This window comes from Oculina patagonica, chromosome 10, assembly GCF_052425735.1.
Source record: "Oculina patagonica isolate OP01 chromosome 10, crgOcupat, whole genome shotgun sequence".
NCBI classification, from domain to species: domain Eukaryota; kingdom Metazoa; phylum Cnidaria; class Anthozoa; order Scleractinia; family Oculinidae; genus Oculina; species Oculina patagonica.
In genome coordinates this window covers 14,851,651-14,869,623 of record NC_135767.1, presented here as the reverse complement: position 1 = coordinate 14,869,623, position 17,973 = coordinate 14,851,651, and the positions used below count along the sequence as shown (strand labels likewise).

General features: G+C 38.6%; 3 protein-coding genes across 3 annotated transcripts; all 3 read right to left on the bottom strand.

Annotated features, from left to right (window-relative positions):
- Nucleotides 1-758: 758 nt before the first annotated feature.
- Nucleotides 759-2,007, bottom strand: LOC144628555 (melanocyte-stimulating hormone receptor-like). The gene has a single exon (XM_078486671.1). The coding sequence runs from the start codon at nucleotides 1,937-1,939 to the stop codon at nucleotides 1,022-1,024; it is 918 nt and encodes a 305-aa protein (XP_078342797.1). The 5' UTR covers nucleotides 1,940-2,007; the 3' UTR covers nucleotides 759-1,021.
- A 3,257-nt stretch (nucleotides 2,008-5,264) lies between these two features.
- On the bottom strand, nucleotides 5,265-9,979 carry LOC144628152 (von Willebrand factor A domain-containing protein 7-like). The gene is made up of 4 exons (XM_078486210.1): nucleotides 9,629-9,979; nucleotides 8,560-9,120; nucleotides 6,499-7,284; nucleotides 5,265-6,157 (listed from the first exon to the last, which is right to left on the bottom strand). Exons 1-4 carry the CDS (start codon nucleotides 9,822-9,824, stop codon nucleotides 5,589-5,591), a joined length of 2,112 nt encoding a protein of 703 aa, XP_078342336.1. The 5' UTR covers nucleotides 9,825-9,979; the 3' UTR covers nucleotides 5,265-5,588.
- Nucleotides 9,980-14,805: 4,826 nt separating this feature from the next.
- LOC144667282 (melanocyte-stimulating hormone receptor-like) lies at nucleotides 14,806-15,744 on the bottom strand. The gene has a single exon (XM_078528677.1). The coding sequence runs from the start codon at nucleotides 15,742-15,744 to the stop codon at nucleotides 14,806-14,808; it is 939 nt and encodes a 312-aa protein (XP_078384803.1).
- Between the last annotated feature and the right edge of the window lie 2,229 nt (nucleotides 15,745-17,973).

Genomic DNA, 17,973 nt, shown 5'->3' with positions numbered 1-17,973 from the left:
CTTTTAAATCAACTGTTAAAAGCTTGAGCGGCGGTATACATATTAAGTGATCACGGTTTTTAATTTTAACCTAGTGCTTTCCTCCTTGTAATTAGCACTACTATTGCTAAACACTTTTGGTCTTCACTTTAACATCGTCGACATAAAAGCTTTAATGCCTTGCCTTATATTTTTTATAAAATTTATTTTCACCGATGACCGTTAATATTTCCGCTTGAGGTAGACAATCACATTGAAAAAAAAAACATGTCCATATTCCGGCTGATAATATTGTCGTACCGGTTAAAGTCATCATATCCGTTATACTTAGTTAATTCTTCGAAATTTTTTTGTTCAAACTACTTGGATTATTTAGAAGCTGAATTGAAAAAAAAAAATCACACAGGCGCGCGTGCAACGAATGTGGACTAAAAGTGTCCTGCCTGCTTGGACAAACATATCCTGTTCCAGGCGCTTGGTTAGTTGGTGATCGCTATATATATATTTTTTGTTTGCACTCGCGGTTCTTCGTGCTTATCCCGTTTTTCGCGCTGCTCCCCTGCAACTAACCGAACGCCTGCAATATACATGCTCCGACCGGTTAGCTCAGTTGGTAGAGCGCAGGACTACCGTGCGGGCGGTCTCGGGTTCGAGTCCCAGACCGCACCAACAATTAGGGTCTTAAAATAACTGAGGAGAATATGCTGCCTTTGCAGTGACATCTGCAAATGGTTAGATATTCTAGTCTTCTCGGATAAGGACGATAAACCGTAGGCCCTGTCTCCTGCACCTTTAGTGTTATGGTTAGAAGAGGACGTAAAAGAACCGTTGTGGTCAGGCCTTTGCCCATCGTGCTGTGTACTGTTGAAATACTCGGGATAATAGCTGTACAAGATACTCTGAAATCCGAGGGTAAAAAAGCATGATGATGAGACACGGTCATTGGCTATGTTAATTTATCGAAAATTCAGTGCTGGTCCGTGTTCAGTGTAGAAAGCCTAAAAAAGGTAAAATTTCCCCTTCTTTGCTTCACGTAGACATCTTAGCTTGAAAAACAACAAAACTGTCCGATTGTGTCCTTCACGGTCTGCCTCACTTCTCTCATCTTCCAACAATAAAGAATTGGATTAAGAGACGAGTTTAAGTAGACTAGAGTTGCTGTTGACAACCAAGAATTGTACGTATCTATTCCTCTAATCCACAATAAAGACTCGATACCATACGGGACATAACATGCAACTAATGTCAACTGCACCCATGCTATGCTAGAAACTGTCTTCTTGTATCGTGCTATATTCAGTGGAATTTCCCCTCCGTTCGGTTGTCCTTGGTGAACATGTTCTTGTATTTGGTTCTGATGTTGACGTAGTTTGAGGTAAATCTTCGCGTATGAGAAGATTGAGATTACAAGGCAAAGCATTAGAAATATAAATACAACGATCCAGGTTAAGGTAATGCTCCAAAGGTACATTAATCCACATGAAACACCGATTAACCAACAACATATCACAACTGCACGAACTCGTCTCAATGTTACAACGTTCCTGTATCTCATTCGTAGCAACAGGGCGAGAAGTCTGTCCACGCTTATTGCGGTCGATATTAAGGCGGATACCCCACACAGCATATAGCTTGAAACATAATTTCCTGTAATGAAATATTTTAAAATATCCCTATTCATTGCTCCTTGTGGCATAACAGCGATAGCATAGAGTGGTTGCGTAATAAGGCCAACGCAAAGATCAGTGACCGCCAGGCATCGAAACAAAAGTTTTGTAGGTGGATGAAGGGTGGTCACTTTATGAAGAGCAATAATTATAATAGAATTTCCTACTGACGCGGTGATGGCTAGAAATATGTTCAAGGCGGAAATAAACGCATGGCGAGGTCGGCCTATTGTTGATGTGCTTGTTTCGTTCAGCCTGCTTGTGTAGTTTCCATCTATGGCAAAGTCCAACATATTGGTTCTTAGGCTTGGTTCAGTTGCTTATGCACGAAAGGCTTTTACTCACGGAAAAAACACACCGTTATTTCTGGACTGGTCGTCACAAAGTGATTTATATATCTGGCATATGACATTTTTAGTAGAGCCATAAAAAATTATGATAATTAATTTGTAACGTCATGAGCCCTGACACATGAAGTTTGACATGTAGAACAGGTTGATTTCACATTAGAATTTCAAATTTGTGATGACTTAATTTGAACTGTTTTCTCGCATCAACCGAGATGATGTTAGCCACGTTTCTTTAAATGTAATAAATATAGACATTTATACCATGCCATAGAAAATACAGCCAATCAGAATACAGGAAAGCCGTTGTATATTCGACGGTATTCAACCCAACCTTCCCATCGTGCGCTGCGATCTTATTCTCGATGAAATTTAGTGAGCGTATTTTCTATGGCATGGTATAAAATAGTTACACACACTTTTCGTGTTACTTGGAATATCCCACTTGTCACTTGTATTTTCTTCGTATACACACTCCCTAACTGTGTGTATACCGAGAAAATACAAGTGACCGGGGATATTCCTAGTATACCACTCGAAAGCGTTGCATAACTAGTATATACCAGCCCCAAGCTAGCAATCAGGGACTGCAGGGATCCCGCTTGTCAAATATGAATTGAAATAAGATGTGATCATTTCATAGCTGACTATAGAGCAATTCAAATTAAATTGGAAGCGAAGAACTACTAGTTCACACTCCGTCGTTCACTAGCCTCTTGTTTGTTTGTTTGGAAGAAGGACCATCTCTGAAAACAACAACAATAACAGCAACAACAACAACAATCACAACAACACAACCCTATAACAGTTGTCAGAAGTTCGTAATGCCAACTGCACCTATAATACGTCAGTGTTCAATAGTACGGTGAATACTTAGTGAGTTTTTCCCGTTTCTTTTTTTTATACTTTCGCCCCGCCCGACAAAATTTTAAAAAAAAAATAGGATTACTGCTGCGATACCACAGCGGTCTCGAACGTGTTGGAAACCTCTGCTATATCGCAGCGACAAAATCGCCGATATTGCACTTGCAATTTTCATTGCGAACTCTAGCGCGACACAAGATGTATTGGAAAGCGCAAAAAAACAACAACAACAACACATCAAAAATCTCGTGTTAACTAGCCTTTAGAGTTTGTTCTCGTTAGATATCGTTATCGTTAAATCCCAAGGCCCTTCCAAAGAATTTACGTCACTGCAACGTCTAGCCTGATTTGCAGCAGTTTAATTGCTTGATCGTGCTCTTTGCTGCTAGTCTAACGGTTCTGATCTTCCAACAGTAAAGAATTGGGTTAAGGGACGAATTTAGGTATGTGAGAGTTGCTGTGAAAGAAAATGAAAGCATTCCAAGCATTTGGCCAAATATAATTAACAAAGCCACGACGATAAAAGGTATGTAGCAAGAAACTAATGTTAAGTGCACCCACAAGACGCTAAACGCTTCTTGTACCTTGCTACATTATGTGGAATTCCCCCTCCGTTAAGTTTGAACCTGACTCGTCCCCAGTCGTCTTCATATAGCACGCGGCAAAGGTACTGCGGAGGGAGAGATGGGTACGAGAAAAGGAGCGCAATGGGAGATGATCATCCCCTGCTCCCCCACCTCGCGCGCGTGCTTCTCCCTTTGCCGCCTGCTATATAAAGACGACTGGGGACAAGTCAGGGTATGAACGAGATCGTGATTTTTTTCTTTGCTGAGTACACGTCAAACTCTCTCAAAGGGCCCCTGAACAGAAAACCCGTTCACACAAGTTGCAAATATCTAGCTTTTGAGTCGCAGGGACCTGTGCAGAGCAAAAGAGCCGTTATCAAGGCATTGATGATCCTGCCAATTAATTTCCCTCGACCCCTTAGCGGAAATGAAGCCGAAAAACAAACAGCAAGCAATAAGCGATCTAAAAGTTAACGGATTCCCTGAAAGTTTCATCGAACCCTTGATCCAGCTCAAGTAAAAAAAGAAAAAAAAAAAAACAAGAAAATTAATAAATCTAAAACAATCCAGGAGGTTACGTTTTATTCCCTTATGTAAAGGGTGAGTCACGATTCGGTCGGCTGGAGAAGTGGCACCGTAAAGATTTTGAAGAATGTGTTTGAATTGGAAGGGTGGGGCGGGTGAATGTTGGAAAGTATTGGTGCCTCACTTAAACCTAGATGAAAAATTTAACCGCAGGTTAAACTCCCTTTTTTATTTACTGAATAAACCCAATTATTACAAAAGCAGAAGCACTCCCTTAGTACAAAAGTTTCTGCATACTCATTAAATCTGTTTCATTAAAGCTCGTGGTAAGCTGCTAAATAATAATGAAAAATTCCAATCACCACACCACATATTAAGGAATATAAAATAGTTGCAACTGCATCATTGTCCGATCGATATAGCACTCCTATAAAGCAGTCACCTGAAAGCACTAAATCGAACCTATTGAATGAGAAATCACCTGAAAAATAGTAGTTTAATTATGAGTTACTGTTTCCGTAGGAATGTTTTGCACTAACCATAAACGATTTAGGTTTTTTCTCTGATTTTCAAAGCCTTTGATTGAGGTGGACAAAACTCCAGTACCAGAATAATTTAAATCCTATTGCGTTATTTTCTCCGGGAGGGGAGGGGACCCCTATATGCAACGGACGGGGATGGTCGTCGGAAATTTTTAAAAAGAACCCCTAAAAGAGATCCATCTGGGTATGGCTCGACCTTTTGTTGACCACTACAAGATACCAAAAAACTAAGAATATAATTTATAATTTTTTGTATATTTCTTCGTGTGTAACCCTAAACGAGACCATTGTAGCTTAAAATATTGGCGTTTTCCCCGCAATACTCTAAGCGAGACCAAAAATCCGAAATTTACACCCCTAAGCGAGACGACGAGCATCCCCCCTCACTTTCATATGCGAGTCCCCCCCCCCCCCCCTGGGTTATTTTCTACACTTTTTTAAAAGATAAAGATGTAAGTAATTATCCGTGAACTCGTGCTTCAAGCGATTCAGTGGAACTTCGAAATTTGTTTGCGATGTTTGGTGTTGTAAGAAATGATTTTTTGATATGATTTTTGAAAAAGTAACAAAGATGTTTGAATGTAATTAGATTTAAAAAGTTTTGGTACATAATTCTGTCCATCTAATACTCGAAGTCCTGGCGGATTCCGTCGTAATGCTTTTTGGGGGGGATGCTCTATCTATCGAATGATGGAAAGAGTTGGATAAGAGATCGGCTATAAGAGTTGGAAATGATGTCAGTTGAAATCCTTTGTTTAATAAATTTTTTTCCCCCATATTTTATCCCATTTTATGTTAAAAAAAAATGTCCCTGAGCAAAATTTTACCACGTAGACATAGCCTGTTTTAAAGTTTTAGATCTGGCTGCACAGCAATGAATAGCTCTTTGCAGAACAACCTCGACTTTCTCCTTTAATTCCGTTTTTCGCTCAGCCTGTTTCCTTTAATCTATAAAACTTGTAACGGGCCGTATTTAAGGCATTAAATGCAAAAGCAAAAATAAAATCAAAAAATCAAAATCGGGTTTCAAAATCGCAATTCCGATGTCCGTTCCAGTTTCATTTTTACGTCAGAAATACCATTTACAGTTCATGCAATTTAAGCGACCATTAAAGTCACAACATGAGCAGCAGTGACTTTAGATGTTTTTCCAGTGACAGTAACTAGCACTGCATCGGTACCGCCAGGGGTGGCTGGACTTTTGGCTGTAAAGCTGACGGAGAAGAAACTTGTTCGCCCCTTACGAACTGTGATGGTGGGGCGGAGGAGGCTTGCTTTGAACTTCTCAGTATCCTTGACATTGACATCAAAGACTTCGCTTGGGCCATTGTTGTAGACAATAAACATTACGTATCCATTTCCTTTCGCTGGAACTGTGTATTCCTCTTTTGCGTACAACACTCGGATCAAAACGTTGCTTGGAGTGACGATACTGTGGGAACTGCGCTCAAATTTGTTTCCTTTCTTTGTTTTTCCTTTAAGTACAAGTCGGAAAGGCACTAAAGGTGGAGTGAAAGAAGCCGAGAAATGGGCGCCACTTGTCCCAACAGGTTTAGCAGAGGCCTTACCAAGGGAATTTCCATCTTTGCTCAGGAGGTCAACGTCAAGAGACATTGCATCGAGTTTATCGGCTTCTGTGACTATCAAGATAACCCGTGCAGTCTCACCTTAGAAAAATGTAAATAAATAAAATGAAATAAAACGATGGTAAGCTATTGGATTTTACTTTTTTGTCACTTCTAAAAAAAAAGGAATGAAATTAGTGCTAACGGTAGCGAGAGTTTCTGACAAGACAAGAACGGAAAAAGTAGTGGTGTGTATATCCTGAGATGTATAGGTGTTTGCCTCCTATTGTGAGTGGAATTCTGAAGCTGATGAAATAGTGACAGACTTTTCGTTAACGTTTTCTTTCTAAAAGGGGCAGAAAAATATGTGAGATTGCTTATTTTGCAGGAGAAGGGGCATCGTTAGGAACGTAGGGAAACGAAATGGTAGTTTCAGTACTTACCAAGCAGCGGCTGGGAAATAGGTATCGGCTTTTTATTTGTTCCGTAGCTTGGAATCATGACGAAGAAAAAGTCAAAGTCAACGTTTGTCTTGCTGGATCCTTTAACCAGGTATGTGTGCTTTCCTGCTCCGGAGATAACCAATTTCCACGACCCAGGCATAGGGTTATTGATCTCGTACAACGCCCCCTGAGGAAAAGGAACCTTTCCCGAGGAAAAAGTGTTCCCTGAGGGATCCTTTAAGATGATGTTCGGACCTGTGTTCTGCGTAGTAACTGTGACAATAACCTTTTCGATTGAATCGTCAAGAGGGATTTCATACTCTTTGGTAGCACTCCTCTTCTTTTTGCCACTTGCACTGTTATCTCCTCCACTGCAAAGGCACGTTGTGCCGGTTAGCGAGATCCCAGTTATAGTTGAGAGTTTCTTCAGGTCATCGCTGGATGGAAGACGTAGCATTTGACCGCAGGTTTCTCTAGCAAGATCTTCAAAGGACTTGAAAGATGGGTTTCCACACAAGTTTCCCGTAGTGAAGAAGTTTATTGTCAGCCCCATTGCACGGGCAAATGAAACAGCATCCATGAAGTTTTCGTTAGAAGCATCTTTTGCTGAAGCATCAGTGAAGACATAGAGCGGTGAACCTGGCAGAGGACCAAAATTCATGGCATCTAGGATCCCTGTAAAAGTTAACTCTGGACAGTCGCCTCCAGCATGTGCTCTTAGAGCATTGATGTCTCTGACGAACTGGCCACCCTGACTAGGATCCCTATAAACCACTGGCCCTGTACCTGTTTGGACAATAAAACAGCAGCAGTTAAAACGAGAAAAAGGCAGAAAGGAAAGCGTTGATTCCGAAATAAAAAGGACGTAAAATGGAGAGGTAGATAGCAAGAAATAATTGGAAGGGGAGAAGGAAAAGGGGATCAGGGAAAGAGGAGGTCAAATGGAATGTTGGAAAAAGTATATAGAAAAATTAAAGAAGAAGGACATCGAGCAAAATAGGGGGGAGATGGTAAATATGAAAAAGGAAAAGATGAGATGAAGATATGGGGATGCTGGAGAGAAGGAATAATAAGAAAGGTGACAGAGGGAAGGGGAAAAGTATTGGGGAGTGTGGAAGAAGGTAAGAGGGAAAGCGTGGGAAATGAAGCGAATAGAAAATAAAAGAAGAAGGGATTGTGAGAAGGAAAAATCGGGAACGGGAAGAGGAAAGGGGAAGGTGGGATGAAAAATAGGGAAGAAAAAGGAGACAAGATATAGGGGATGGTCAGGGAAGAGGAGAGAGGGGTAAAGATCTGGCAAACACAATAACAGAAAAAGGTAAAAAAGAGAGAAGAAAAAAGAGGGAAGGGGAAGGGCGGGGACGGATAAAGGAAGGTGGAGGGGGGAAAAGTGGAGGAATAAAAGTAGGAGAAGGGAAAGGTAGAAGGAATACAGAGAAACTGAAATGAGAAACAAGAAATGTTGGAAAGAGGGCATGAAGGGAAATGAGGCAGGAAGGCGAAAGGCTGATAGACGGATATATATAATAAAGTGAATGGGGAAGTGGTAGTGAGAAAACTGAAAATAGGGAGACAATGTAAGGACGAAAGAGAGATGGGGAATTTAGGAAGAAAGCAAGGAGAAAGGGGGCGATTTAAAGAAAAGGAGGGGGGAAAGGTAAAAAAAAAAAAACGTAAGAAAAATTGGGAAGTATGAACTGGGAAAAAGAAAAGAGAGGAAAAGGGGAAGAAGGGAAGAGGGAAAGAACACGAGAGGACAAAGAAGGTTCAGAGAGGGAAGGTGGAAGGGGAGAGTAAAAGGGAAAAGGGGGACAAGAGAGGAAGAGCGGGGGAGGGAAAAGGGAGTGCAGATAGGGAAGGGGAAAGGTGACATTGGAAGGGAAAAGGGGGAATAGGGGAAGGACGTGCAGGGAGGAAAGGGGTGCGGGAGAGAGGGAGGAAAGTGCATAGAAGGAAAGGGAATGGGTATGGGAAAGTGGGAAGGGGACAGCCGAAGGGAAAAGAGGAAAGTAAGGGAAAGGTGGGAAGAGGGAAACAATACGGTACGATATTTTATGCTACCTGGATCATTGAAGGGAGACAGGATGAAGTCGACTGCCCCATTTCTTTGATGATTTACAATTGAGGTTGCGATGTCCTTAGCTGCTTGAATTTCGCCACTCATGCTTCCAGTATCATCGATAGCGAACATCAGTGTGACATCCCCATGAACACCCATGAAAGTATCGAATACTGAATCGCCTAATTCCGTTTTGATGGAATCCATAAACTTCTTCACTTGGTTGGTTGGTGTTCGCTTTTTACGACCTGCCTTTTTGTCTAGTACCATTGCAGTGAACAGACCGTGGCCAAGGGATTGACGAAAAAACTGATAGCTTCGCTCTTGAGCAGCGAGTTTAATGCTTTTCTTGATTCTCTGCAATTTGGCGTCCGTATGGCTGTAGCGATTTCCAGCAGCCTGGGCTTCGTAGAGGGCTTTCTCAATTTCATCGACAGCTCCGAGGAATTTATTGGAAGGCTTTGTAGGCTTTGGCTTTGGGGGTGTCGTAGGGTTTGCCGAGATTTGGCTTGAGCCGCAGGACGAAACTGATATGTCAACCGAAGCGGGCATAACAGCATTTCCTGAAAAAATTACTTATAAAATAATCAGAAACAAATGATTCGTCACTGACTGTTAAGTTTGGCAGAGGATAAGCGCCCTATAAAGCAAATTTAAACAGTAATGCCTCATGTGCAACACATTTTCAATTTGGTCGGTGAGAAATGTAGTGTTAAGGATCCATCAATCACAAGTTTTTCATATATATATATTTTTTACTTATCATCATCAATACAATGCGAAAAAAGGATGAGTTTGAACTGAGTTAGATAATATTGGTCCATGCTGCTGAGCGACTGATTGGTTCCAAATGCCGACCTTCAATATCCAGTTAATCGATGTTGTAGGCTTCGAATAAATATGTAGCTTAAAATTGCTGTAACTTGTTTTCCTTGTCTTGCCGACTATGGCGTTATGTATGGTACGCCTTTTAAGCAATGCCGTGTTTATTTCGATTGCGCTTTTTAAAGAAATAGAAAGGTTTAATTTAAGGAACCTGGAAGATCATTAAGATTAATAAGCTTTACAAACCCCAATTATACGCCGGCTTCTTATATGTCGTTGGTGTTACTGTCGGCGCCGTCGAGGAACCAGTAGAATAAGTCAGTAACGTGTTCCTTACTTCGTCCAAGGGAGACGTGAACAGATCCTGCGCGAGGACGGACATACTCAAGGACAGAACGGCGACCAGACAAAGAAACATTTTGACAAAGAAGTATTCAAACATTAGAACACTTTATCCTTCGTCGCTTCCAATATTCTCTGGTGTCTTCTGTTAATATATTTATAGTATATGGTTAACGGAAGTGTAACTCACTGTTATTCGAGGGTTTCGCGAAAATTAAACATGTTCGGCGTTATTGTGTAACCCACCGCTACCAACTTCCGGTATTGTTGAAATTAAATGAAATTATCCACAGAAAACGGACCTAAGTTTATTCTATAAATCTATTTTGATCTTTCATTATTTATTTTAATTCTCTTTAAACATGGCTACCAATGATGTCGTCTCCTTGCGTCTCGGATGGGAACTAGAAATGAGCTCCATTTCCGTAGATATAAGATTTACGTGATGTTTATAATCCAACATTATAAACCGACACAACAAGCTGCCTTAATTAGATAAAAGCCACGTTCATTTGGCTTTGCGATGCGTCAGTTTGAGAAGTGTAAAGTCTGAACATATAGATATGAACGAGAAAGTGCTTACCTAATCGAAGAGCACACATTCTCTTAAACTAGGAACAAAATCAGAGCAAACTACTGGGAACATTCTGTTACGGCTCTCTCAAATAAGGAAAATTTTAATTTAATTCAGGTAATTTGTTTTGTTTTCGTTATAAATACAATATACTCACTAACCAAAACAAAACCAGAGTTACTGATGCAATGACTTTACATAATTATGAAAGCACGAGTTGCTAAAATATCAATAATAAACTGGAGTTCTTCTGTCTAATTCGTTTATTTACCATGCACGCAGTCCTGAAAAAAGCAGCCAACGTCAAGGCATACCAAGGTAATTTTTCTCAATGTTATTATATAATTAAGAATAATTACTTGCCATATTGAATTTGCTTTATTTTAGTAATAAACTAAATAACATTACTAACCAAAACAAAACCCAGTTCAATGATGCAATAAATTTATAAAGACTGTTACTTAAGTTATGGCTACGTTTAAGTATAATATACACATTTTTCTCTTTCTCTTTGCGAAACTTTTATTTTTAAGCAAGGAAGTCGTAGTTACAAGTTACAGGTTACAAGAAGTTTGTGCGTGTGTTAGAAAAGTGGGTTCACTGTTGTTTTCAGGGTGAGCTTTGATTAAAATCAACAAATCAACAAAGCACTAAAAGGAGAATAATTCATAACACTAGGTTATTACACTCGACTAAATTGATCGATTATAGGTTCTCCGAATCCCATTTCCAGCTTCATCTTTCGAAAAGTCAAATAACAACGACATTTCAGAAGACTAAACTGAAGTCTCCTTTCGCTTTCTAAACGCTTAACTGGCTTTTGAGGCCAATGCCTGCCAGACATTGGCCAGCACTTTGCCTGTGCGTTTTTTTTTTTTTTTTTTTTTTTCTTTTTTTTTTTTTTTTTTTTTTTTTTTTTTTTTTTTTTTTTTTCATAAAAAAAAAAAAAAAAAAAAAAAAAAAAAAAAAAAAAAAATTCTAATATAAAATATTTTACGCTGATTTAGCTTCAGCAGTGTTATGAAATATGGTTCATTAGTTATTTGTTGTTTAATTTAGCCGCGCAATTTTTTTTTCTTTTGGAATTGAACACGTACGGGAATTGGAGAAATGAGTTGTCATTTCAAAGTTTAATTTCAAATCGAGACTATCCTCGTTGGCGTAAACTGGTCGGTAGAGCATTGTATCATTGAGCATACACCAGGAGATATAAAAAAAAAATACAAAAAAATGTATGGACGGAACCCCGATATAACTAAATCAACCCAGTCTTAAGCAAATATACTGCATTTAATATGTGTAATCAGTTGCTTTGAAAGCAATTAAACGCAACTACAGACGAAACAATTTCTGCAATAAACTATAAGGAGTTTTAGATACGTATTAACCCCACAGTTTTCGTATTTTTTGGTAACTTTTTTTTTCAGGCCGAACGGCATATTTATATTTTTTTTGTTTTCCTTTTTTAAATAAAATTGCAACAAAAGGGTAAAAAATCTTACCTCTCCAATTTAAACTACGTAGCTAATCGGTTGTAATATCGCTTTTCTTTTCATAAGTCAAAAATTTGTCGTCTGATTGCTGCAAAACACGAGGGGCATCGTCCCAGTTCGTTTAACATGAATTTCCAGGAGTGTATCCAAATCTATTTTGAAGTAAAAATTTTCTACTCGCTTCTGATAGGAATATTATATAAACAATTAAATGTCATTTGCATTGCATATGTTCTCAATTGATTTACCTTAATTATAATTTAAATTCAAATAATTGGAGTCCTTGGATTGGACTAGTCAAACTCTTTTACTTCTTCAATTCGATGGAATAAATACATTAAACTTTCTCTGTATTCTTAAAGGGGGGGGGGGGGGGGTTAACCGTTGTAGAATCACTTGTAAGTTTATGATTAAACATAGAAAGATGTCAATACCGACGTGGCAAGCTCCCTTAATTGAATTAAATTACGTGCACGTTTAGTTTCGGGATGCGACAACAAACGAGACTATGTAGACTATCGACATGCGAAAGAGGAAGTGTTTATGTTCAAGTCGTCTCTGATTAACACAGAATCCTTTGAAATAACAAAACAAATTATAGCATACTAACTGGAAACATATTTCTCAAAAATCATTTAGAATATTCGTTTTGTTTAATAAGTTCGTTTTATTTTGGTTACAAATTCAATATACTAACCAAAACAAAACCTGAGTGAATGATGCAACAGAATAATTGATGTTGTAAAGTTATGGCCAAGTTTAAAACGTTAGACAAATTTTTATAATGTCATTTTGTCCGTTTAAGAAACTGTAACTCAGTTCTTTGAGCTGGAAACGACGAAAGTTTGTGAGTTACTCTGAATAATTATTTAGGAAAATCGTTTAACATATTAAATTTGTTTTATTTTGGTCATTAATGCAATATACTAGCCAAAACAAAAGCTGATTGAATGTTGTTATATATAAGGTCTTTGAAGCAGTCGCTTAAATTGTGGCCACGTTTGAAGTATATTATATAATGATATTTGATCAATTCCCTCAGCGTATAACTGTGGCGTTTAAGCAAAAGAAAAGAAATGATGTGACGTGCCGATCGAAGGTGTAGTGCCGTTGTAGAAACTAAAGCCTGGTTCTCATATGATCGCATCGATCGTTTACAAAAACTGAGACGATCGTAGGCGATCGAAGCGATTGGAAGAGATTGGGGGCTCTCTTATGAACGTCCCGATCGCCTGGTATGAGCAAAGACCTACGAAAAACAATTATTTTTGTCCTAGATCCAACACAATGGTAGCCTTCAATGAAAGGGCAAAACTTGGCCGCCTTTTTTCTCAGTTATTGCTGTTTCATGGCGAAAAAGGGAAAGAGAAGCTAAAAGGATAGAACCATTAGCGTGATCGTCCCAATTGTTGCAGACGTTAGCGATCACCTGTGTAATACTCTCATATAATCGTCCTAAAAGCAAGAAAACTTTTTTACAGAGGCGATAGAAGACAGAGGCGATAGAAACAATCGGGGCGATTCCATGAGAACCAGGCTAATTGAAATACATCAGTTTATGAACAAGGAAGTTCTATCTGTTCTTGCAAAACAACACCCACCTTCAGAGCACGTTAAAAATACTCTTTTTCGCGTCAAAATTTAATTAAATTTCTTATTTCCCTTTGCGTGCAAGGAAAACGTAGTAAGACATAATGGTAGTTTATGCATGCTAGTTTTAGAAAAGTAGGCATGGTTTTGACTTAAACTAATTCAAAAACTGTAAAGAAAAATAGTACATCATCCTGGGTTAATGAATATCGATTAAGTTAATGGATACTGGTTCTTTTGGATCATGTTCCCAGCTGGAATTTTTTCAAAAGTCAATTTACACCACATTCGCTGAACCGGAATTTTGCTTCGTTATCGCTTCTCATTCAAAATCAATGTCCAATGTTTTTCCTCACTGTGTGGCGTATTTTTTTTTTCGTTTAATCCTCATTATACGTTTAGTGATATGTTGGCTTAAGATCGCAAACATGGAATATAAAAACGTAAAAGTTTATGGCCAAGTGCAATGAACATCTCGATATCATAAGGCATGTTTTGAAATCATGCCCTCAGGGAAGGTTTAGAAAATGTCTTGTCCTAGAAATTTTCAGCCATCGAGAAATAGAGAAAGTAGCTGCTAAAAATTGTCACTACGTTTCTATACAACGTTATATCGTAAACATAATATTTAACGCAGGATAAAAAAAAAAAAAAAAAGAATAAATCAACAGTCATTTTTCCTTTACGCCCTTCAAACGTTTATTGGGTAAATCAACTTTGCATATAATTGAAAATGACGAGATAAATGTTGATATAGGCTACATTGAAATCTCTAAGTTTCTCTCGCTTCTTAAATCAGCACACCGTCTTCTTTCCATTTCTTTTGAATCTCCATTACTACTGTTAACTCGCTTTACTATACCTTGTGTACACTTTGTTTCGCTTTTAATTTGCTGCATTAATTGTGAACTTTACTATGACCGACTTGCGTGCTATGATTAACAAAATTAATATTCTGTCTTATTTCTGCTTAATTACAAAATATTAATTTTCGTATTTAATTTTTTTTTTCTCATTTTCCTTTTAGAATAATAAAATTCACTACAGTCAACAAAGTGGTAGCTCGCCCAGAACAGCTTCGCTACCTGCGAGCTACTAAACTCTAAAAACAGTCTTATTTCAAAAAAGTCACTCTTTACCGACTTAATTAAGCTTTAGCAATCTCAGTATGTTTTGCTAGTCAATTGTGTTTATAGAGGTAAGTTGTTCATCTAAAACATCGAATTGTTCTCTTTTTAAATACATACGAATAAGGTTGTCTTAATCTTGAACCCAAATGTTCTACTCTGGTGTTCTCAGTTCGTTTTTTTTTGTTTCATCTGGTAGTACTGAGATCAGTTTCAGTTACTACCAACATTTACATTTGGTCCTTTGGTTGTCTCAGTTCTACTGTTTAGTACGATTTAGGTTCACCGTGCGCCGTCTTAATCAGCACTTCCATTAGAGAAGCACCAAAACTGTCTGATCGTGTCCTTCACCCCTTGTCGTACTTCCCTCATCTTCCAACAGTACAAAAATGGGTTAAGAGATGAGTTTAAGAAGACTAAGCTTGATACAAACCTCCCACCTAGAACAAATGAGGGGGGTGATCCATACTTCGGAATTAGAGCTGTGTATATGCCATAGAGAAGAAAACAAGCCACTAATGTGAGCTGAATCCACAATGCAGTGGAAACAGTCTTTTTGTATAGTGCTATGTTCAGTTGAGTTCCTCCTCCATGAGCCTGCCCTTGGCTAGCATGGTTTAGGATTTGAGCCATTTGACGGCGAAGATTAAAGTAAATTTTCGTGTATGAGAAAACTGATGTTATAATACAAACAGTTATTAGTATATAGCCAAACCACAGTAAAAACAATTGGACCCAGAAGTACGTTGTGGCAACAGAAATGAACAAAAACCAAATCATGGCTACAACTACACGGATTCGTTTTAAAGTTACAACTTGTCGGTACCTCAACATTAATAACAGGGCGAGAAGTCTGTCCACACTTATAGCGGTTAGAGTTGACAACGACACGCCAAACAAGATAGCACCTATAACAGCAAAGTAGGTTGAGACGTGATAACAAAGCTCTTTGTCTCCATTTATCTCAGATATTAAAATGATCACATAAAAAGGCTGCAGAATTAAACCAACACATAGATCGGTGGCCGAGAGGCAAATATACAACAGTTTCGATGGCGGGTGAAGCGAAGACTCCTTTTGAAGAGCAACAATGATTAGAGTATTTCCCAGAGAAGTGGCGACTGATAGGAAAATATTAACAGCTGCGATGAATCGCAAGGCGTGTGGCGCATCCAACGAACAAACAAGGTTTTCAAACGTTCCCTGGCTTCCATCTTCAGTAAAACTCGCAGCCATTTTCCACTGTTTTACTTTTCTTTTTCGTTTTAATGTACAAATCCTCTAAATCGAAAAAAGAGCTCTTTACCTCGTGTACATGATACGTTAAAAGCTATTTGCACCGTATTGTCATTCTTTTGTTAACCAAGTGGCGGAGTCAAATGTTGAGCGTATGATTAGATTTTCAAGCACCAGTTCGCTGTTTTCCTAGGTCATCTGCCGCTAACGTCGTGTCGCCTGTTTTCTAGCACTGTTAGAGATGGTTTACCGCTTTTCATTCATACCTGCGTTTAACGGTGTTTAGCATAAAAACATATTTAAAATCCAAGGCAGTGTTGTTCCTCAGTTGACAAAACCAGATCTTCAGCTTATTCATTATTTATTCTGAACGTTATATCCGTTTATGCACCTGTGCATTTACACTTTAACTCGATTAATGTTCTGTGTCCTAAATAAATTAGAGGTTTTCGTTTGCAATGGAAATTTCTTTGCGCAATATTTGTTTCTACCTAAGGGGTATTCTCCCTTGCTGTCTGTCACTTAAGTGCAACAAAGCACCATCGGAAATATTAGAAACTTTAATTGAAGTTAGTTGCTTTTAATTAAAAAGTGTTTTTGCTTTCTTTTAATTAAAGTTCGGTTTTTTCGATGTGTTTCGCACGTTGCATTGTTTGCCGCATCGAAAACTCGATTATAGTGGCGTGTACTTTGTACCTACAACTCAACAAATTGAAAGAAAGCAACATTGTAAAGCTCTCTTGATCGCATAGTCGATTACATTTTCGAAGTTTCCAGAATGAAATGTTGCTATAACTACCGCATGTTTTCTTTTTGACTGCCGTAGAAAATTCCCCGGAAGCAGATACTTAGTCTAATATGCAACATGCGAGGCTCGAAACTATACAGCGAATCTCACAATGTGGCTGCCATGTTCTCTGCTATGATCTTTTCTGTACATGCCCAAACAGCACCGGCCTAGTGGCGAGCGAGAAAGCACCATGAGATTGTACACTATTCTCCATATTTTAATTTTCAACGCGAAAAGAAACAACAAAGACGGCGATGGCGACTTTTAAAACAATTCCTGAAAAAAAGAGCAAAATCAAAATTTAAAGTAAATTAGTCTTTGGGACGGTCCCCTCTCCCAATGAGAGCACCTCCGTAGATGGTGTCCCATTGTTTTAGGTGAGCGTGGATTAGTGCCGGAATTTAAAATAAAGTTGACCGTCAGCCATACCATTTAACTAAAGACATTGATTCCGTCGGTTTATTTTAGAATGAAATTTGGAAAGAACAGGCATTGAGGCATTGATCGCGCTGTAAGGTTGGCTTTACAATGTGTTTTGCTTTTCATCCAGGTTTTATTTGAAGAAGAAATTACAGCTACCTTCAGATACTTGACACTTCTCACCATATGGATAGAGATATCAAGCATATGTTTTGTAATCAGATATTTTATTACTTTTATAAGCTTAAGGGAAGAAATTGCCTGTAGCTTTATGGTCACATAGTCTTCGTTACAATGCTTTTACCCTCTCACGTGTTTGATCATCATCATCATCATCATCATCATCATCATCATCTCCGTTATTTAAACACAATAAGGGTTTTAAGCACAATGCTTGTGGGGTCTTGTGCTAAACTAATATATTACTTAATACTGATACTAACATATTGAATGTGCTTTATTTTGGTTATTAATGCAACATAATAGCCAAAACAAAAGCTGATTGAATGATGTTATAAGCTCTTTGAAGCAGTCGCTCAAATTGTGACCACGTTTAAAGTATATTATATAAATATATATTTTTAATTCCCTGAGCGTATAACTTAGTTAAGCAAAAGAAAAGAAAAGACGTGCCGTGTCGATCGAAGGTGCAGTGCCGTTATACAAACTAAAGCCTGGTTCTCATATGATCGCATCAATCGTTTACAAAAACTGAGACGATCGTAGGCGATCGAAGCGATTGGAAGCGATCGGGGGTTCACCATATGAACGTCCCGATCGCCTTGTAGGAGCGAAGACCTACGAAAAAACAATCATTTTAGTCCAAGCAGCCTTTAATGAAAGGGCAAAACTCGTGGCCTCCTTCTCAGTTATTGTTGTTTCACGGCGAAAAAAGAAAAGAGAAGCTAGAAGGTTAGAACATGGGCACTCCAAGCCAGTATCGTGATCGTCCTAATTGTCGCAGACGTTAGCGATCATATATATAATTTGTCGCCCTGAACGCAAGAAACCTTTTCAGG